This window comes from Juglans microcarpa x Juglans regia, chromosome 1D, assembly GCF_004785595.1.
Source record: "Juglans microcarpa x Juglans regia isolate MS1-56 chromosome 1D, Jm3101_v1.0, whole genome shotgun sequence".
In the NCBI taxonomy this organism is placed as follows: domain Eukaryota; kingdom Viridiplantae; phylum Streptophyta; class Magnoliopsida; order Fagales; family Juglandaceae; genus Juglans; species Juglans microcarpa x Juglans regia.
The window spans coordinates 48,343,157-48,366,932 of record NC_054594.1 but is presented as its reverse complement, the minus strand read 5'-3'; the positions used below and the strand labels follow the sequence as shown (position 1 = coordinate 48,366,932).

Sequence of the window (23,776 nt, the reverse complement as noted above, 5' to 3'; positions counted from 1 at the left end):
ATAGGAAAGATTCTCCAAGGTTGGCTTGTATTAATTTGTATATTACCCCAAGCATCACAGTGTTCTTCGAAAGATTTTAATGTGAATGATACAAAAACAGTTAAGTCAAGGGAAAAAGCTTCATGAACAATTTTATTTTGTAAAAATCAGGAAATGATGCTCTTCCTCTTTAGGAATACCGATCAATCTGGATGAATCAAGAATGCATTTAATCTAAAGACCAGTGTCATTGTTAGCACAAGAGGAGATACTCTGGAGTTAGGGTGAGTGGCGCCAAAGAATCCGAGTGAAGCTGTAGTTTAAGAATAGATGCGCTGAGTTTCCTCACCTGAGATGTAGACTGGGCAAACTATATATCTTCACTATACAGAGGAACAAAATTCTTAATGAGAGTACAAGTTGGAATATGACATTATGGAGAGTTTTCCAGCAAAGGAATTTGAGTCTATGACATAACTCTTTCCACTCAGTAACTGGAATGTTGTCATTGTCCATACCATTCTGGGTCTGAGATAATCTTATGGCCGCGTAGGCAGACTTTTTCCACCCTGTTTCAACGTACGATGGGAAGCCATTTTATTTATTAGTATAAACAAAAACCTTAAGCTGAAATCGTACCCCAGTTAACTATAATAAAAAGAAAACCAACTGTTAAGCACTCACTGTTCTAAAAAGTAATTATGCAACTATAATTTATATTAACCATTATGTAATTTATTTATTTATCTATTTTTTTTATTGAGTCAGAACAATAGTTAATACTGACTAGTTTGGTTATACAAAATCAAGTTATCTCATTTCATTTCATATCATATCATATTTTCTTAAATTCTCATATAAAATATAATAATAATTTAATTTTTCAAATTAAAAAAAAAAAATAAAAATATAACAATATTTATTTTATTCAATTTTAATAAAATATCTTAACTGCATCGAGGCCTAACATTGTCACATCACAAGAGATCTCCTTGCTTGCTGTATACACCCAAAATATATGCGGAATGGAAATTGTGCCTATTGTGTACGTGTGTGTATGCAAGGACAAATGTTGTTGATTCATGCAATCCATAAATCGAAACCATATATAAAATGAGATCTGAGATAATCGATAACCATAATATCTTCAATTACAAGGGAAAATGCAAGAAAACAAACAAATAAAAAAATGAGAAAACCTTCCTGCAGGTGACACCGACAACCCTCATTTATCGGAGGCTACTCAAAACTTGCCACATGGGCAGTGCATGAAAGAACTGATGAAGCGCATTAGACTGAAACCCCTCCCTCCCTCTGAAGCCAAAAGACTCTCTGTCCCCCTCTTTGCTCTCTCACTCTCGATCCCCCTCTCTCTGCTCTCCCTCCCTCTCTGAATCTTCAAGACTCCCTCTCTCTCACCAAAATATTCCTATACACTTATATTTGTTTTTTTTTTCATTTCCATATCTTGAAAAGCAGTCGGGAGAAAAATCACGATTTTGTTTTCATTTCCCAAGTTTTCTAAGCAACCAAACAGGGCTAAGACTGAACTTAAGGGTCCCTCACGCATCAGCAATGAACAGAGGCAAAACTAGATTTTTCTACAAATAAACAGAGGCAAACCAGATATTTCCCCCTTTCATTTCATTTCATTTGTTTTTCATCTCCCACTTGTAGATGCAAGAAATCTTTAGTTTTTGCGGGTTTTCTTGAATTTGATTATCAATGTTTGCTTTGAAGTCCAAAAATTTTCTGTACATTTGGAAGTTGTTTCTTGAAGATTTTGAGGCCGAATCAATAAAAATCAAAGAGCTCTACAACCTCCTCTAGGTCCATCGATAGTGGCTATGAAGAAAAAATTATTTAGTTTTACCTCTGTTCATTTGCAAATAAATGAAGAAGGAAAGAGTCATAACATCATTATGAAGCATTTGAATAGATTCATTGTTCGATTTAGATTTTGAACCTTTTCATCTTAGGGTTTTCGTGAGAGAGATCGAAGGAGAGAGATTATAAAGATCGGTTTAGACTCTTAGGGTTTCAGTTCCTCTTCGAATGAGAGAGAGAGATCGAGTACACAAGATAGAGAGAGATGAAGGTGAGAGGTTTTCGGTCTGGTCTAGAGAGACTAGAGAGACGAAGGGGAAGGGATTTTTGTGATCCCCTACTATACGTCCTACCTGATTTACAAAAAAATACTCACGTGGCAGTTTCTAATTAGTTTCCGATAAGTGAGATTTTTAGGTAACACCGGTTCGAAAGGGAACTGTAAAAAAATCTCATATGCAACGCTCATCCTCACACATAAAAGAGATCATTTAAGATCAATATGAGATAAAAATATCAGAGTCGATTGAGTCAACATTGCACTGCGTCTACAGCACACCAAACACTACTACCAAAGCTGTCTCCGGTTACTTTCCTTCTCTGTTTTCCTTTTTTTTTTTTTTTTAACAAAATAGAGAGAAGCGGGAAACGTAAGGGGTACAGCGCCGAATTATCCTTACGATCAAAGGGCCCACCAAAATCACGCAAAACGTACCTCAAATTTCATCCACATACCCACTTTACGCCGAAGGAGTTACTTATATATGCTACGATAATGGTCCTTTTCCTCCTAGCTTTAATAAATCTGCGTTCACTCTCCCATACCATAAAATATAGCACTGTTGGTTTGTGAGCAAAGAGCAGGAATAATGCTTGTAACTTATAAGTTTGGACATTGATTTTCAAAGATAGCCAAGCAGCTCTGATTAAATAATTCCACAATCAAAGTGCTCCCATCACCCATGTTCTGCTACCCAAAGAAAATACTTCAAATCGCCAGACCGGGGAGGTCATAACTTTACATAAGCAGATAAGAGAGTGTGTCATAACTTCGAGCTTTTCTTATTACTAAAATCTTTCCAGCTGGGGATATTACAAAAGAGGCTTGCAGTTACACCTCAAGAACAACCTCATCTAACCCAAACCCAAATAACACATTTTCTACCCATTTATTACAAGAAGATGGCACCTCTATCTGCCTCCCCTCCAATTAATTCACCTTAAAACTTGTACACGATAGCTGCGTCGACGTCCTCAAAAAGCTGCATCTTTTATTGCAATCAAACAACTGCACTCGGATTCTTGAATTTCCTTGTTTACAAAACCAAAATACCCATATCCTATTACAAACTTCTACACTCTTATTACTGCTCGTGTCCAACAAACATATCCATCGGGGGCAAACATAGGACTCTCAGTACGTCCAATCTTGAGGCAGGCGTATTTCATGACTAACCGACCCCTCCGGCCGTATACTCCGCCTTTGCTGCGTCATGAGGGCATTTCCCCCGGTCATCACGAAATCTGCAATAGAAAATTACTTAGAGATTAGGACAGCCAGGGAGTAACAGATCTGTAAATTCTTCGGCTCTCCTTTAGAGTGGCAAAGAAAATTGGCTCTACCGTGTTCAAGGGTGAAATGGTAGCGTGGCTGAGAGTGACTACTAATGTCATCAAAGTTTAAGTTAAGGGACTGAACAACCTTGGCCGGGACAATAATTGCTGGACAACCTGTGAAAGTGAAAAGAAAAGACCAAAATTGATAAATTCCATGGAAAGACGGAAGAACTGGTCCATAACCAAACACCGAAATCTACTCAAGCACATACATGTTTTCTTGCGAACGTCCGGAGAACTGCCATATCTACGGGGTAAGAAAACCCCAGTTCCAGCGCACTCCCTCTTCCCACTAGATCCACTGAGGATAACAGGTCGAATACCGGGACCAGTGTGGCGTGGCGGTTGATTTTGAGGTTGAGAATGTGGCGAAGGCCATGCAGATAGGGGAATAGTACTCACAGGGCGCCCACATCTTCCACTCTGGAACCCAGTATTTCTCGCACAGTTCCGACTCTGTAGCTCTTGTTGGTTCTGCTGAGTTGACCAGCCCGCCTTCTCTTGGTGCTGTCTTCCCCAGATGGAAGCTGCGCGCTGGGGCTTGAGCACCTGGTCCTGCCTGACGTGCTGAGACTGCTTAAACGAGACCCACAAAAATCAAGGCCCAGGCAAAATAAAATTTGAGATTTCAATTCGAAACATCGCATAACTCATCTTGTAAGAATCCTGAGTTTTTATACAACTCTCATAACTCACCAGAGTCGTCTGTGGAAGATTGTGAGCGAGACCGTGGTTGGAGTACAACCCAATGTTGCAGCCCTTCGCCGTGGAGGTCGGAGTTGTAAGCTTAGGAGGTGCCAGAAGTCCTCTGTTCTCGTAGTTGTACTTGGGAGACTCACCGCTCATTTTCAACCTCGCAACCTGCCCAGCAGCTGCATATATGAGATCCCAGGTGTCGTTGCTAGCACCAAACGGTGTCGTTGGCGGTGATGGGAACCGAGAGGTACCGTTAGGGCTTCCATTGCTCGAAACAGCACTGCGACCGGACCAGCTCCCGATTCCAGTCAGAGTCGATTGAGGCGACCCGGCAATTACACACTGAGGCAATAAAAGAAGCAGCATGAAAACTCGCTTCCAAAAACCCAGAAGATAAGAACAAGAAGAGAGTAAAAGATTCTCTAGAACAAGGGCTATACCTCCCGTTTGTTCCGAGATAGACTTGGAACGGTGAGCTTCTGAGCTTCGTGTAACGAGGACTGAGCCAGGCGGCGAGTCAACCCGGCAAAAAAGTCCTCCTCGTCGCTGCTTTCAGTCTCTGTCGAACTCGCCACGGACTCGACTGGCGAGCTGAGAGACGAGTTAGAACCAAACGATTCGAAATCGTACGGAAAATCGGAGGGAAACCTGAAACTCGGTGCGCTTTTGTTGAAGTTCTCCTTGTCCATGAGTATGTCTTCGTTAGTGAGAAACTTCAGCGGCAAGGGAAGCCAGGTCTCGGGGTTACCGACAGACTCGGACATGCAAAGCCCCAAAGAAGTATAAAAGAGCAGCTGAAGAAGAGCGAGAGAGAGCCAGATGGGAGGTTGTGATGGTGATGAAAAAGAAAGCGATGAGTAGGTCGCTGGTTCGGGAAGAATTTAATAAAAGCCGGCAGAGTTTGCTGTGTTTGCAGGCGGAGGGACCCAACAAAAGAAGGAAAGATATGAGAGAGAGAGAGAGAGAGAGAGAGAGAGAGAGAAGTGTGTGGAGTATTTGTGTGCGTGTGAGAGAGAGGGTGCGGGGTTGAGAATGTTGAAGACAAGCTGCTTTTATTAAGGTTTCAGGGTCTCTTTAGACAAACTTTAAAAAGAAAAATGCACATTTCATTTTAATATCTTCGTTATTTTAATTATTTTTTTATTTAATAATTAATAAAGTAACTATTAATATATTGATATTTTTTCATATTTTTATTTTAAAATGGTAAAAAAATATGAATAAAAAATAAATAAAACGATGAATTTAACCTAACGATGAATTTGAGCGGTGCTGGCCCAGTGGTTGGATACATTTGTCTAAATTCTGACAAATACACAACTTTGTTAGTAATGGATTACTGTACATTAATACAAAATGATTAGGATATAGGCTTAAGCGTGTTTTTACTGTATAATAAGATTCTTTTTCCCTCTGCAGTCAGAGATTGGGTTTCCAGATAATACATGATCAGATTTCCAGCTGTAAAGGAATTTCATTGCTTCAAACCCTTGGTTTTCGATCCCGTTTGGGAAATTCTTTTCAGGATGTACTTGTTCAGACATAACGTTGACAGAATTGTGGACATTAGGCTGGGTTTAAACGTTGACCTGTTTTAAATTGAATCTGTTTTAAATTGAATTGAATTGAATTGAGATAATAAAATATTATTAAAATATTATTTTTTAATATTATTATTATTTTAAAATTTAAAAAAATTTAAATTATTTATTATATTTTGTATTAGAATTTAAAAAAATTATAATAATGAATTTAGAAGAGTTTAAATTGCAAACGTACTGTAAACCTAGTTTACTTTTAAGATTAAAATTTAAAAAATTTTGAAAAATTTCTCATCTTATAATTATAATTTTTTTAAATTTTTACTCAAAATAAAATAAATAATTTAATTTTTTTAAATTTTAAAATAAAAATAATATTAAAAAATATATTTTAATAATATTTTATTCTACTTTTTAATTTTAATCTCAATTTATCCCATTTCATTTTATTTATAAAAACAAATAGGGATTAAATATCATGTTCCTGCAGAAAAATGGGCATCATCATTGTAATCGATTGCATAGGTTCAATTTTTACAATTTCATAATGTTTAACCATTTTAAATATTCCCTTCGATTATTATTTGCCATGATAGTATCCATCCCGGCCCCCACAAACCACCATTTAAAATGATTCGCTCGTTTGCTTGTAAATGATCATCATATATGCAAAGGACATAGTGTGGGACAATCTAGCATTCCTTAGACATCCTTTGATTACTTTTTGCAATTTAATCTTAAACTGGATGTAACGTTCATTTTAAAGACACTACCTTGATGGTTTGTTTAACCACGGTGATTGGCCAATTTCATAAATTCAAAAATGGTCAGACTTCAAATACTGCGCCACTCCCTTCCAACATTTTGAAAGCAGTTGGTTTTGGTTTAAAGTCGGTTTTGACAGTAGATTTCAAAAAAAATTGAAAATAAAATAAAATATTATTTTTAATTTTTAAAAAATTTAATTATTTATTATATTTTATATATAAATTTAAAAAAATTATAATAATAAGATGAGATAAAACATATCTTCTATCCAAACAATACTAGAGTGGCCAGACTTCAAGAAAATGGCATACCTTTCGGATATAATCGTAGTTAATTATAGATGGATGTGCATGCACGAATAAAACTAGAGCATCCAATCTTTTTAATGGACGAACGTGCATTTTTTCCTCTTCTTAGGGCGTGATGTTGCAAATTAACCAAGCAATACGGAATCAGTCAGCAGTAACAGACACATCATATCCGGTCATAAATAATTAATTAGGAATACCGCAAATGCAGCGCTACAGTCAATAAATGTATACGTAAATTTGATAAATGACCATTTAAATTTTACTTTCTGGAATTTTATCCTATTTATATATACATATATATCAATTTTTGAAATTTCTAAATTTATATCACTCTTTCAAATTATTTATCTTCTTATACCTATAAAAGGGTATAATGAGGATCATTTGACCAAAAATTTGAAGAAAATGATATTAAATTATTGGAGAGCGGATTCTATATTGCAATATTGCAATATTAAATTATTGAATGCCAAGTGATTGGTGGGAGCACTTTGTTTCCCTTAATATTATTAGTATCGGAAGCATTATGAGAATGGAATACCTTAGTTATATCTGTCAAATACATAAAAATAATGAGTCTCACATATATATAAAATTTTAAAAATTATACATGCAGTTACTTTTACGTATCTTATTAATGTGGTTGGTTGTATTATTTTTAAAAAATAAAATAATTATTCTGGTCAATCACATAAGTAGAATGTGTAAGAAATACGTAAAAATGACTATATATAGTAGAATTTATGATATGCTTCGACCGATCTTACAGAGGTACTTAAACCTTCACATGCACGGATTTAAATATTACTCTCACAAATCTAACATGGATAACTACAATATATATCAATCGAGTTAGTGTACAACAATATATATATTAAGGCCAAATCCAACGTCTTGCATAAAGTTAAAATCAAGATACCCATATGATAATGCGATTCATATATGTTGAACGGGATAAAAATTGATCATGAAGCTCTATCATTATGTCTCAAATAGTTTCTTCAATTAATCACATCTATAAACAGTATTCCTAAACTAGTTAAGTACTTCATCCGTTAGCGTCAATAGATTAAAGTTGTGTTTAGATGTTGAAGTGAGTTGAGTTGATATGATAAAATATTATTAGAATATTTTTTAATATTATTATTATTATTTTAAAATTTAAAAAAATTGAATTATTTATTATATTTTATATTAAAATTTAAAAAAATTATAATAATATATTGAGATGTGATCATAGCATATTAGGATTGTTGCCTTGTAGACAGCACAACATTTTCACTCGCCCTTCCGTGCAATTAGAAAGAGTAACAGACTGATTAAAAAAAAAAGAAAAAAAAAAAGAAAGAGTAACAGACATAATCGTTGCCTATTTGGGTCATTACGTCTCCATTAATTAATAATTGCCCTTCTGGCTTACTATATAGTTACTAATTTGCACGGTCAAAATGTCCACCAAAAACTCTTCATTCACGGACATTCCAAGATTCACACTGTAAGTTGGTAAACCCATTGGAGGAGGATTGCTTAGGCGTGGGCGGCGAGCCTCGCACCCCGTCTGCCCGCCCTCGACTGTTCGACCCTGATTGGACAGTCGAGCAACATCAACCCGGCCAACCGTTGCGTATCAGGTGCAAGCCCCCTGCTTGCACCATAACACAAATACGGGGACAAGGCCGTTCGGATTTGGGTTCCGTCCATCCACTTAATAATATATATTAAAATAATTATTTTCTTTAATAAAACGAAATCATTTGATATAAGGTTCTGAATAAAAGTTCTCACCTCTTCCCAGTTTTTCGAGTCATTTCTCTCTCCCCTAGTCTCTTTGTTGCTGGTTTTATGGTGTCACCGTCGTCCACAATCGATTACTGTCTAGGTTGTTTTCTTTAAATTGGTAATTAATATTAAATATTTCTATACGATAGAATCTCTTAAAAAGGATACATAGAAATTCATGATTCAGTACAGGGGCAGGTTTGGTAAATAGGACGAGATACAAAATTATATTTTCATCTCATCTTATTGTTATAATATTTTTAAATTTATATATAAGATATAATAAATAATTTAATTTTTTAAATTATAATTTAATTTTTTTAAATCTTAAAATAATAATAATATTAAAAAATAATATTTTAAACTTTTATATAAAATAAAAAATTTTCATCTCACTGTTCAATTCACTTGGTTGTCAAACCTCAACATTTTATCATGATCAGTCCAATAATAGTATTTTGTTTTTGGAAATAGGGTTTTCAAACTCCGAGCACCGAAGAAAGTACGAGAGAATAGTCGGATGCTCTTTCTCTTGTCGGTCAACTTATATTAGTTTTAAAGTGTAAATAAATTACATCCTTTGCTTCTTGGGTTTTTTCATGAGCTTTTAAGGACGACTTGAGAAACTCTTATAAACCAATAGTCATTGGCTTGGATGCCATCATGCCAGTCTGCATATTGAAGATCGTCCCCGTTTCCAAGCTCAATTATATATTCAACATTCATGCACGTCCATGCTTCCAAGGGCACGAAGCCACAAAAAAAAAAAAAAAAAAAAAAAAAAAAAAAAAAAAAAAAAAAAAAAAAAAAAAGAACCGAGATCTAACACTCAAGTTGAGAAAAGAAGAAAAATTCTTAGCGACCAATGGGTACTTTTTATATATAATTTACACGTCAAAAATATTTTCGAGAGTGTAAATGATCAAATAGATTGGCATACTCAAGAAAAAAAAAAAGAAAAAATACTTGGTAGCATAATCACGAAGCTCTAATATTGGAATGGAACAATAGATCTAACATTATAATAAGCAACTACTAGTAAAAATAATTATTTTATTTAAAAATTGGTATATAAAATAATCTATATTATTGATGTGACATTATTTCATTTATAAAATTTAAATTAATAAGTTTATTTTACTACCAGATAAAATCTATGGCATCAACAATGTATATTTATTACGAAAAAAAAAAAAAAACAATGTAGGTGTATGATTAAGGATATAAAGCACCATCTCCTCTCTTTTTAAGTTTAGAAAGTTAGAAAAATTCATCAGTCAAAAAACTGATGCACGCATGATTTGGCACAATGGATAACGATAACGTAAACCTATGACAATATTCTCCTATTCTAAATTCTCTCCTCCTTATTGTCTTTTTATAGCGGGAAAGATTTTCCCATTTTATTTGTATAATTATGATACTGATATCTAAACTCTAGCTGATGTATTCTGGTTTTTTTGAATTTATTATTTTTAAACTAATTTAATTTTTTTATTCATTATTCATATATTAAATATTTGATAAAAAAAAATAAAAAAATATAGTGTGTAAAGATTATATAAATAGTAAAAAATTATGTAAATTTTTTCTTTAATATAACCGGTAGTAATTTGCTCAAAAAAAAAAAAATCGTGCTGATGGGACTTTGGGAGAGTTGATTATGAAAAGCGGCTGGCTTTGCTAAATAAAGAATGAGTGGCTGGGTAGAGTTAAGTCCGATTTATATTCGTAATTTATTTGAATTTATATCATTATTATTTATTAATTTTAATTTATAAATTTTATTATTATTCATAATTTATTTTATTACTATTTATAATTTATCTCAATCCACCTTTAAATCTAAACGACACCGAAGTGAGTATCGAGTCGAAGACGTCACAGAAAACCCGTGAACTCTCCAGTTATCAGAAGATAATTCCTCACTCTTTCTATTGCGAATCTGAATCTTCCTGACGTGGCAGCCTAGCAGATTCATGCGCTTAACTGTCATCTGTCATCTGTCTCTTTTTTTTTTTTTGTTTTGAAGAAACCGTCATCAGTCTCTAACCGTTGACCCAATCCACTTTCTTTCCGTCTCTTTTAACGGTTGTTTCCCCACCCCGTCGTTAACGGACCACACTTAAATATACTTACTTTACGTTGGTTTGAAATTGAATTTGAAACCCACCTAACGACCCCACCCGCGAAAAAAAAAAAAAAAAACGGACTCCAAACCTCTTATCAATTGGAATTTAATGAGTTTCCCGCCAGAATAGAAAGGACTTGTTGTCTTGTTCTTTCGTTGGGAACTTGCCTGCGGAAAAGGACAGGCGTTGTTCAAACTTCATCAAAGTAAAGGGAACGGTGTGGTTCTTTTGTCTTTTTTTAAAATATTTATAGAGGCAACTATTACATCATTTTTATACAACTATTTAATTATATATTATTTTAAAAAAATTACTTCACACAACGAACTGAAATTAAAATAATAATGATATTTTTTTAAAAAAAATTGTGTGAAAATTGTGTAGTAGTTTACTAGTTGGGTATTTATGATTACGTAAATAGTATATATTATTATAATTAATATTTATAGTCGTGAAGTGTATAAAATTATAAACTCCGCACAATTATTTTAAAATAAAATAATTATACTTATCATTTTCAAATATCACACATATTTTTATTTTTATTTTTTATTTTTCTATAAGAAATATGTAATATATACATGATAAATATAACAAATCAATTATTTTAATAAAAATAAAATAAAATAAAATAATAAATAATAAATGATTATTTTAAAATATGTAAAATACGTGTTGTGCCCTTGCATTACTCTGAACTTTTACACGAGAGAGGGGAAAAGGTGAGGAGCAAATACTGACAGGCAGGCTGAAGTTACCCAAAATAATACTTCTTTTTCAACAACACATTAGTTTTAGGAAAAGGAAAAGAATACTCTGCCCTCCACTTTTGACCGCTCCACTTGATTACCGTTTAAAAATTTTTTATTTTATTTTATTTAATAATTAAGAAAATAATTTTAAGTGTATTGATTTATTTTTTTTATTTTTTAAAAATATTTAAATATATTAAAAAATATGAAAAAAAAAATTATTAGACGCAGTAAGAGTGAGGCGGCAGAGTAGCCTTATTCAAAGGAAAAAGTTATTTTGCCTCCACATTTTGTCCACTCTATTTGACTGCATGTTTATTATATTTTGTGTTAGAATTTGAAAAAATTATAATGATGAGTTGAAAGGTGTTTAGTAACCAAACGTACCTTCAATGATTAAGAGAGTGATTTTAAATGTATTGATATTTTTTGTTATTTTTTAAAAATATTTAAATATATTAAAAAAAAAAAAATTTACACTGAACAGCACGTCAAGCGGTCAACATGGAAGCATAGTAGCCAAAATGCTATGCTATTTTTATTCATTTATGGAAATATTCTTGTCTTATATTATTTTAATATCGAAGAGAAAGAGTGGAGGTGTTTGCTTCGTTTTCCCGCGAAAACATTGTTTGAATTTCCCGCCGAAAGCAAAGAGCGAGTCAGTCACCCAAATGAATTCAACCGTCGCTTTCAAATGATATCTAGGACTACGACATGTTATCATCGCCATCTTTTCTTTGTCATTAGTTGTAAATCTCGTGCTTCTCGTCGTTCGAAATTTGAACTCAACGGTCAGATTTTTGTTTTTTGTTTTGTTTTGTTTTGCAGCTATTTCCCACTCATCTGGGGGCAGCCGAAGCTTCATGCTAAAGTCCTTGTTTTTTTGTTGTTTTCTGCATCGTAGGAACTTATATCAACAACAACACATGGGAATTATTTTCTTTTTTCTTTGGTGTTTGGAAGTATGTAACGTTTCGCATTACCAAGCTGGGGCTTTTTTTTTTTTTTTTTTTTTTTTGTGCTGTGAAGATTTTAGCAGAAGATACATATATAGGATGTATACTTGCATACTGATGGTCACAGGAATCAGCGCTTTTTTTAATGGCCTAAAGAAAAAAAGGAGCGTCTGTATGTTGCTAAGATGAGGCACATATTTGTCAAATAAGAAGCACCTATCATGGTTGTACCAGTAAATATTTTGGTAGTTTTGGATGGCTGCAGCAGTCAAGCGTGTGAAGTGGTGAATAATTTAGGTATAGTTTGGAATTTGAGATGAGTTGAGATGAGTAGTGAGATGAGTTATGAATAGTAGTGAGATTTATGAGTTAAAGTTGATGAATAATAATGAACAATAGTGAGATAAGTTAAAATAAATTTAGATGACTTGCGAATACAAATCGAACCGCGCTCGATTTAAATATAAGAATGATTTCAATTCATTTTAATTTATTTAATCTAATCATTATAATTTTATAAATTTTTATATAAAATAAAATAAATAATTTAATTTTTTTAAAATTTTAAAATAATAATAATATTAAAAATTAATATTTTATTTAATTTTTAATTTTCATATCAACCTATTACAAAAACAGCACCTAAATATCTTTTGTTAATTGTTTCTTTGGTGGGGACCAAGGGGAAGAGGGTGAAATGAATGCTGTGTCCTACATTATTGGGCCACCTGTTACACTATCTCGACATCCCTTAAATCTTAAGATTCTCTCTCTATATAAACCAACTCCAACTATTTCCACGCTCCCACGTGTCCTCTGCACTTCTGAGCTGGCAAAGTTTTACGGGATATGGCCCTACTCCATTCTGCCATGCCACCAACACCCAACCAATAGCTTTTATAAGATGTAGCGTTTTAAAGTTACTAGGTTTGTATTTTAATTATGTCGGACCCACAAAAGGAAAGGATCACAATCCTTCGATTTGCGTACACCGCCAAAGTACTATATATGGTACACGAGATGAGGAGTGGAGTGGTACCTCATAATATTGTCTCCGATATTCGTAATTTCAATTTATTTTTTGAACATGGGTGGTGTGGGTCCCACCTTCACATGCATGGTGTACTCAAATTGAATAGTTAAACAGTCAAAAGATTTGTTTGAATCTGGTGGAAAGAATAATTGCAGGAGTAATGATAGCTAGAGTATGTATATATTGTCTAATTATTTAGAAAAACTAATAATTTATTATTATTTTTAAATAATTATATAATATATACATACTTTACGATTATATATATATATATAATATTATTCATAATGTAGACTACATTGACAGTAGAATGGGTCACAAGGACGACATGGAACTGGAACACGTGTGGGCTGCTTCTCTTCTCTGCGTTTTGGTGTACTGGAAAATTTCCAAGGCCTGAGTGATCACATGCTCTAACTAAGACCCCCTCGGGCCTCAACCAAACAAAATACTAAAAACAAAAATCATTGAACCATTTGTCGGCTACGAAAAACTCTGTACAGCCAAATAGTGCGTTAATAATGATATAGAAATTGTAATTATTTAAATAGCTGTTGAGAGTCAAGACACTCCTTATTCTTAGAAAAAAAAAAAAAAAAAAAACACAGAGAAAAAGAAAAGTAGCAGCAGCATTGAATAGAAAGGTGTATCAACATTATCTGAAATTTGACTTAATATGGGCATTAAGTTGAGTGTTAATGAGCCGACCGACCAACCGACCGACGACAAGGGTTGGTTTCCATCGAGTCTCCGGCAGATATCTCACACAACATACATTCATTCGCATTTCTTGTCTCGTGTTTGGTGATATATAGAGCCTTCTACGTACGTGCAAGCATTGGCATTCAAGAATCAACACTTGTACACAAAATTTATACGAACACCGTATGGGATCAATGAGCTGTCCCAGTCATATCAGACTCCAGACTAGAACAAGTAGGAGGAGACTTCTGCATAAATTAGAACTTAGCATTATTGAATCCCATGTCTGTTTATGAAGTTGGGGAGTTGGTTACCTAAAAAGAAAAAGGAGACTGGCCCCCCAAAATTCTAATTACTGCCAGTACTGCCTCATACCTTCACTGCATTGACTTTAGCCCTCACATCTACCTAATTTATTGATTAGGGCCCCATCAAAATTTTGCGAGATTTATGTATGATGATCAAAGCGCTAAATGTATCGATTATTTTATGTTCAACCAAGTTGCATGCATCTCGATCTAGCCCATTAAAAAGAAAAAAAAGAAGCCAACTAGAAAAAGTTGCATGCATCCAGCAATATCCTCCCTTTAAAATCGGATGTTTTCATTCCACAAGATAGTGGGCTCCAACATTGTGTGGCATAAAACGTAGATCAGAAGGCATCTTGGATGAAATGTGATTTTTCTTGAATATTTTTTTATGAACCGGTACAATCCGTTGAATTTGGGAGTTGCAGATCCAGAATTTGTCTCCTGTTGTGCAGACAAATGGAGCTGCAGATAAAGCCGACTTTGGATCTATCGATGAGGAACTTCAATACAATCTTGAACTTGGACATAAAGAACAAATAAACGAGGGATTGGGATATTCGTCAAAGAAATAAGAAGAAAGAGAGATTGGGATTTTATAAAACTTGGCTTCTTAAAATTGCTTACATTGAATATGGTAGATCATCCATTTTCTTGGCTCTTGGACGAATCGTGTACAAAGATCGCGACATGACAGTGAGATGGATATAATGACAGAGGTACGACGATCTCAACCCTTTTGTAACAACAATTAACATGGCCTTTAATTTGCACTTCCTAGCCGTCGGTTGTAATGTATATTTCGCACGAGTGTCGTATATGGATAGGAATGGCTGTACATGCATTTTTTTTTTCTCTCCTCTTTTTTTTTTTTTTTTTTTTTTGGGTTCTCCTTTGTAAGCACATCCCCTGTGGCAATATGATAAAATATAAGAAAATGAAAATGATTTACACATGATATTTTTTACAACACTTTATACAATTATATTTTAAATGGGGGATATTTTTATGAAACATCTTATAAAAATAACATAATTTTATAAAAAATACTCTCATTTTATAATATTGTTGTATAATATATTGTACAATATGTTATGTGTATATTGTTTCTCATAAGAAAATGGGCTTGATCAGGTATATATACTCTTAATCCTCGTGAGTAAATATAAGTTAGCAACAAATAGACATGCAATTAGTTAAAGTTATGGTGAAACAGTTCATGCGTAAGGGGGGCATATGATCTTATTTGCAGTTAAAACAGAGAGAGAGAGAGAGAGAGAGAGAGAGAGAGAGAGAACAGGATTAGCTTTGTCGCGGAAATTAAACCCAAACTAAGGCAGATAATGTAATCACTAAGAACACAGAATCATGGGGTCTGTGTAAGGAGCTCCATGTTCGATTGTTGTAGGGAAAGAGGTATTCTAATTTATGTCGGCAGAATTGTTTTAAGAGATTGCTGGAAATGTCTTCCACTACCGCTTGCACCGTCACTTCGATCGAACTTTATCTTCCATCTCTTGCTGCCTTGGCTATACCATGGCCACCCAATTAATAATAATAATAATCAATAGTAATAGAATATCTTCCCTCCATCCAATCGATTACCGGGAATATCCATCAATATGGATAAGGCTGCCATGCCACTCTGAATAATACTTGCTTAAAAAAAGTAGGCTTCCTATATTTGACTAACGCATTTACACATTATTTAAGACCAAGTACAAGCAAATTGAATGACATGTCAAAATATAACAAAGGGTGTCCCAAAAATGTGGAGAGAAAGCCCCAAAAGAAGGGCGGCACCATGCTTGTGGGGTTTCTCCCTCTCTCTCTCTCTCTCTCACACACGCGCGCGACACCGAAGTGACGAGAGTTGTAATTTTACTACTTGCAAAGAACTCAAAACGTCACAGTATCACCCACAGAGGTCCATCATATACACGCACAACTACTTGGTTGCCAACTCGCAGATGCGTAAAACAGGCATGCTTTTAAGGCAAACACGAAGCTACAAAGCTTCAGTCTGTAACGAGGTTTGCCTTTATTACTCCATCGAGGAACTCATGAACTAGGATAACGCTTCTCTTGAGAGTAATGGCTACATGACAAAAATATGCACGCCTTTATTTATTTTTTGCTGAATAAACATTGCGTGTATTTAAGTCGCGAAAGCTGCCTGCAATCCCTTCTCGTTTCCAATTTTGGGAAATATCGCCTTCTGGATCACACATATTAGCCTTACCTCATAGATGCTGTTTCTAACTTCGAGCGCCAAACATAGCGAAACATTAGATGAATAACAAAAGGAAATATTAAGCATCAGAAGATTGATGCTTAATCACAATATCCCACATAAAAGAATACCTGAAAACTTCTACAGAGAAAAAATAACTTTCAGGCTGAAATCACAGCCGATTAGGAAAGTAGAAGTCGCCATCTCAATTAATTAATGTTTGGTACTGAAACGAGCTTTCCTAATTTATGGGAAGACAGCACACTCGCCAACACTATGGGAAACAATACACAAATTTCAATTCAAATTAAGTAAATACTACATGGTTTTGTACAACTCATGTTCGATTTGTATAAAATACATTATAGAGCTACAATCTACGTAATCCCGAGTAGTTACCAACTGGTGTTTAATACTGGGATAACAAACAATGACAACTCAAAACTCTCATTTCTTAAAGTAAATACTATACAACAAACAACTTGTTATATATGCAAGAGAATGATTTAAGAAGCCAAGAATATCCAAGAAAAATAAATCACAAATGAATATTCACATCTGGATGAAGTTGCACTGAAGGGCTGTTTTGCTTCTCACACTCTTCTCCAAAGATATCTGGCACGATAACCAAACCAAAAATTTGAAAATCGGTACAGCTGTCAGTTGAAATTTATATCATGCATAGATTTATCTATTATTTTGTTTCCTCTTATTTACACTTTTTAGCTTCATCACACTAGCCAAATATAGGTCATATGTGCAGTTAGCTACCACAAAAGATAAATGCTTCCCTTGCATCCCAAACACCCAATCCTGGTTTCACAGCTTTCACTTGAAGCATAAGCTGAACTCAAAATCTCTTATTTTTCTTCTTTTATTTCTTTTTTTTTTTTTTTTTGGGGGGGGGGAAGCTTAGGAGGAGGAGGGACTCTTTGGGGGTAATCGGATTTATTGGGAGAAGGCCAAGTGGGCTGATTATTGTTCAGAACCTTTCTTTTTTAAGACTGGCAACCAAAGGGTTGATGGGATCCACCATTGAGAATTTGAGATCAACCATGGGAAGAAGTATGGACACGTTGAAAGTACAACTGGAACTGGTTTTATATCGTTATACTTGATAGGTAGATATGCAAGGGTTTACACAATATGTCAATAAAAGCATGAGTTGACAGATCATAAAATTGATTACCAAAAGAAGATCCTCATCAGTACCAAAGCATTTCCGTGCTTCTTCTAGGCACTTTGAAGAGACCCTCTCATGTTTCCTGCACAATATTTCAAGTCCATGTTTCCTTTACATGGTAACCAAAATTTGCACCAATAATCAATGCAGTTGAAACTTATGTGTGCAAGTACACTAAGAAAATGTATCTGAAAGATTATGCCAATACGACTACTAGACTTTTTAAGCACTATATGATATGTTTAAGCACAAGAGGAAATATTAAGATGTTCAGTGAACCATCTTGAAGTAACATGGTCAGCTTAACATATGAGTACTTTTTAAGTATACATACAGACATTAATCCTAATCTAAAGGCTAAAGCTACGTGTATGCTTGAACTCCCAGTAATATCAAAATTGTGCCACTAAGTTCAGCTGCATTGTGCATGCATGCTACTGCACTGTTGTAAACAAATCTGGCCATCAATGCTTGTACAGCTGATCAATTGTGAGTTGGTCAACTATTTAAAGTACATAACATAAATTGTACTCAACTTTTTACAACCTCGATGTTCCACCAAGGTTCTGAATGCTGAACCATAATCTAACCACCATTTATTAACTTCATCAAACAGCAATAGAAGTAGAAGTAATTATTGGCAAGAAAATGGATCTGTATTTTGTTGTACTTTGTTAAGCTTTGTCTGCTGGAATAAGATCATGGTCTGGATTGCTCATAGATCGAGAAACTCATGGAAAGTATAATAAAGCCAAAATTATGATGAACAGATATGAATTGAATGAAAGCAGCATGTATCATCGTTGTAACTCTTTGTTCAACTTAACTTATTTGTCTGCTCATGAATTCTCTTGCATTGCCATCTCACCTTGGTGTGAGTGGATCTATTTGTCTGGTGTGTGCATTTTAACACTATGGTATATGCATTAAAAGAATTCACTGTCAAATCACTCTCCATCTCTGAGTTTCTCGACATGCTCACAATGAAGTGAGATCCCTAAGATTATCAATGTTGTTGAGCCAAAGGCACCCATTAAGATGATAATTATAGTTGTAATCATCTTACAGAGAACATAATCTCTTATGGTGAACAGTATGATCATGGATGTCATTAAAAGTGGGTGAAAAAAAATGGATAATACCTGGAACTTGCGGGATCTCTAATCTCAAACTCATCTGCATCAGTGTCATAGCCGCAAATCACGACATAGTGACCTATAAGAGACATTAAATAGTTGGTAAAGAATTTACATGGGGCATGCAAATAACTTCAACAAACAAACATAAAGACATAGATTACAGCAAGGGAGCATCATTTGTTAATTATGATTTCATAATGCAGTGAGAGATTATAGTGGCCAAGAAAGATAAATATACTAATATAATTGTAATGGTCAAATAAATGTAATTAATGCATTAGAAAAAGAAAAGCACCCCTCACCAGTGTAGCCGGAGTTGCTGGCAAATAAGCTCGAAACACTTAAATTCTCAGGCCAAGACTGACTGCAAAGCCAAATATTTAGCAGAAGCATTTAATTTAGCTCATTTCTCATACAAACATTCATATAAACTACGAAGTCATTCCTATGAAAGAAGAAGCAAAGCCTTTAGTTTGATACACACATTCATATTCAGAAGAACAGCATGAACTAAAGAAAATAAACAATGCAAATACTATGGCTAGATGAAGTCCTGCAAATTTAGTTGTAATAACAAAAAAGAATGCTACAGGGTTGTCAAACAATAACTTCAATTAAAGGAGAATGAAATTTAAGCAGAAAAAGTAGAATGCAGAAAATATGGATCCCATACCTCAACTTGTATTGGTCGACTAACGCAATTGCAATATACTTCCCCGACAAAATCAAGACAGAGATTTCTTCACCACTGATTGAACTGCACTGTTAAAAATAAGGTTCATTAACGAGGTCCAAGTAGATTGTCACACAACATCTGAATAAAGAATGTAAAGATGGTACTGTTTTGGGAGAGGACAATAAACATGACAAAAGTTTTAGTTCTTTTGATAGGTTTCTTCCAACTAATCTGGCCCTAGACTCAATAATTTTAATACCCTAATGGGAGCAAAAATATTTTCATCTTCAGGTCTTCAAGTGATTTCCAAAGGAATCCAAATAAAATTATAAACATTCAGGAAATAAATCTAGATACTTCTACACAAAGCCTCACATGTTACATTTGATTAGAAACTAACAAACATAGCTATCCTATTTGTCATTTTTTTGTCAGAAAAATTTGCTGCAATGAAGTTAGGAAAAAAAAAAAACAAAGATTTAGCCACACAAAACTGACATGATGGTTCTATAATTAAAAGAATGCACACTCGAATGAATGGATTATACATTTATATTAATTCCAGCTTCCCGTGCCTTTTGAAATAGCATATCAACTCGCCCCAAATCATTAGGTAACTGCTCCTGCACAATGTCCAAATTCTACCTTTATGAGTATTAGAGTGACAGCAAGACAAACTAATTTTAAGTCCGTATTAATCATTTTGCTTTTCAAGTTCCACAAACAGATCACATCTATACAATGGGGGAGTTGTGAAATATAAAATTACTTTTAAGTCCTTCACATATCTATACAACAAGCTTTAAAATAACTGATAGGTATATGCTTAGACACAATATTTTTTTACTTCAAAATTACTTCTCCTTCAAAAGCATGACAAGCTATATAGTGTATACCACATCAAAAATAATAAAAAGAACTAAAAGCATGCATATCAAAGTATAATGTCACATCTTAGAAATTTGGAAAATTCCTTCCTACCTAATGGACTATATATGTGTGCACCTATACGTACTATATTTTGTATGTCAAAGATTGCCAAAGATAAAACAATCCATACGGTCTTCACACCAACAAAATTGCAATATTTCTCTAAACTGATGTAAAGCATGTTAAGCTGAAAGAAATGTATAGGCACAAGTCACAACCACTCTAGAGTAGGTGGTTGATACCAAATTACATGTATTGAGAACAGATTAAACAAAAACTAATTGCCTTTTGCTTGTATTGGTGGTAATGCAAAAATCAACTCTTAGAACTGACTAAGCATTGACAAGACACTCCAAGCAATACAGAGCATTCACATCGTTTCATCTGGTAAGGTAATTTATAAACATGATACTGTAGACTATGCATGCATTTCAGCAATATAGTCCCCAGTTATAATAAATGTTTAGCGCTAACAACAAACAAGATGGAAAAATCTGTTCTTTTCATCTGTTGCCGGGTAGGAAGCAGATGAAAGTAACTATCAAGCCATAGGAAAAAAAATCGACGAATGTTAAGATCACCTTGTAAAATGTTTCGCCAGAATAATTTGGGTTGGCCCCAACAGTTACCGTGAAGAAGGAAAAACTGACAGGAAACCTAAGCAGCAGATATGCGAGATCAACGGTCCAAATGCTGCAAACAAAGTGCCAACAACGAGACATGTAGATCAGCTTATTGAACCTTGATACAGCCAACGGCAAAGATAGATAGAAAGTAGGTATATGACAATGGACAACCGTTTAATGTTATCAATAATTACAGTACTAATATTGACATTCATAATTAAAGTAATTAACGGGTACAAAATCTAAGCGCTAGGTCATCTACTTGCATACTCTGGGGTTTTAGCTGGTTTTCAAGCGTCCAAGACTTGTATAGTTTTTATTTTAAACAGAAACCTTAAACTTTACCTCCTATTAAAATTAAGCTTATCTTACCAAAACAAACTAAATTGGTAAAAGCAGCAAACTACAAAACCCAAAGGATTGAAGTCATAACTTCATCGACAAGAAATCACCTTGTTGTGCAGCACAATTCACTTAACACCTCAAAATTACAGGTGATCCCAAGAGATTTCAGGATCATCAGAACACAGGCGAGGCCGCAATCCCAAGAATTTAGCTGGTTTATGTGGGGTACCTATAAGCACCAACAGACCGACCTTGACAGATTCAAACAAAATGAAACTAAATAGCCATATCCATGAAAACTAGACTTCAATGTATGGACAGAATGACACTCTACTCACTTCAACAAAGTAGGAGCGGGGCAAGACCTCATGGTGTAATTCTACCAACCTTAAAGGATCTCCGTCTGATACGGCCTGTTCTTCTTCATCGGTCTTCGGAATCTTGTTGAACAGAAAATATAACGGCCACATGATAATGACCTAATTAACTACGCAACTGCCGCTGTGGCGCTAAAACTTGTACATTTGAAACAAATATCCTGAGCAGTAATTATTCGGTTAGCCTTGAACTCAAAGCTATTCGGATCCCGAAGGCATAAAATTCCACAAAAAATCCGTGCAATTCACGTATGTATGTATACTATAGCTTAACGCCAATGTAGTGCGATGCAATTGGCATGCGAAATATCAAAAACTCAAGTTATATGACCAATTTTCATTGATATGGTGAAAAATCAATTCGCATCAATATATATCAACGAATTCAAGGATCGATCATGAAGAAATGGCTCGAAAACATAAAATACAAGGTACTGATCATTAGCGATTCAACTGCTGAAAAAAAAGGGGGATCGGTAATCCAACCAAGTCATGGAGTTTTAGAGGAGCGAATAAAATAAATCAGAATCAATCTTCGAAAATTCATAATTAGAAATAGACCTGAATGGTTATCCGAGATGGAGAAAACGGATTTTGCTCATTTTGAGCACACTTTGTGCGACAATGCCTCTGGTCTTGAAGATCCTTGCCAAAATACAATAGTCAAAATAGTTAAATTTTTCATGGGTATTGAGTTGGGTTTAAAAGGCTGATAGTGACAAATGAGATCTTAAAAAGATATGGGCTCCTGAACAAAGACCAATTGCTAAAGCCCAGTTTAGCAAATGTGGCCAGTCGCACCATAATTAATTTGCTAGAAGAAGCTGCGACACATTTTAACTATCACAAGTAACTTATTTTTCATTACTCCTTCATTAGCTAAAATGTATAAAATGACCGAAGTACCCATAATACGTGATTGGTATTAGGGGTGGGAACCGACTCTGACGGAGTCGGAATGCCCACCTCCGACCTCTGACTCTGACTGGGATTGGAGGTCAAAATCACATCCAACTCCGACTCCGACTCCAATCGGAGTAGAAAATTGGCTTTTTCAGGTCCAGTTGCCCTACAGAGAAAATGGGCTCCGATCAGCCCAATATCAACCCTTGTTTAATAATGTAAAAAAATAATTAAAAAATCTAAAATACTGTAAAAAGATAAGTTAAAAAGCTCAAATTTAAATACAATAACTAAATGAAAATCAAACTACAAATCGCAAACTATAAATATGAATTTACAACACCAAAATATTGAATAGTGTTATAGATTTCATTCAAATATGAAATATCCACAATACCCCGCATCAGTATTAACAATCTATGTATTTGAGTCGATGACTCGATAGTGATTTTTAATTTTCCTGCATGAAGTTTTAACTTTTATTGACTAGATGCACTATCTTTTATTTAGTCATTTAACTATAGACTTCTAAACCATCAACCAATTGATATTATTAACTCACATCTACCTCTAACTCTGACGATTTTGCATGATAGTAATCATCCCACGGTGCGCTAGTCTGAGACTCTCAGGCATCTACAATTAATCTGGGATTCACATCTCGGTCTATAAAATCATATAAATTATAATTAAATAATAAAAATATTAAAATTATGTAAATAATTAATTAAAATCATAAAATTACTTGATTCAATCTTATAGCTCTTGGCATCAATAGTATCTACTCCAATAGACGTTGAACTTAACCAGTTTTGTGTGCAAACGAGGGTCTCAACGATGGTCGGAGATAATAAACTCTGATAAACATTCAAGAGACGACCTCCAGTGCTAAACGCCGATTCAATGGCAACCGTAGTGATATGAATGGCTAGTACATCCCTAACTATTTGGGAAAGGATT

At 34.4% G+C, this 23,776-nt stretch overlaps 2 protein-coding genes across 2 annotated transcripts; both read right to left on the bottom strand.

The window, feature by feature from the left end:
* Positions 1 to 2,848: 2,848 nt before the first annotated feature.
* Positions 2,849 to 5,150, bottom strand: LOC121246028. The gene is made up of 5 exons (XM_041144036.1): positions 4,560 to 5,150; positions 4,120 to 4,461; positions 3,636 to 3,996; positions 3,430 to 3,537; positions 2,849 to 3,330 (listed from the first exon to the last, which is right to left on the bottom strand). Exons 1-5 carry the CDS (start codon positions 4,881 to 4,883, stop codon positions 3,221 to 3,223), a joined length of 1,245 nt encoding a protein of 414 aa, XP_040999970.1. The 5' UTR covers positions 4,884 to 5,150; the 3' UTR covers positions 2,849 to 3,220.
* Positions 5,151 to 16,916: 11,766 nt separating this feature from the next.
* LOC121250272 (guanylyl cyclase 1) lies at positions 16,917 to 22,557 on the bottom strand. Its single transcript, XM_041149385.1, is given in 11 exon segments — positions 16,917 to 17,232; positions 17,235 to 17,252; positions 17,827 to 17,902; positions 18,963 to 19,035; positions 19,262 to 19,323; positions 19,633 to 19,721; positions 20,184 to 20,258; positions 21,147 to 21,258; positions 21,644 to 21,765; positions 21,875 to 21,976; positions 22,475 to 22,557. Coding segments are annotated over 9 exon segments (630 nt in total). The 5' UTR covers positions 21,712 to 21,765; positions 21,875 to 21,976; positions 22,475 to 22,557; the 3' UTR covers positions 16,917 to 17,175.
* Between the last annotated feature and the right edge of the window lie 1,219 nt (positions 22,558 to 23,776).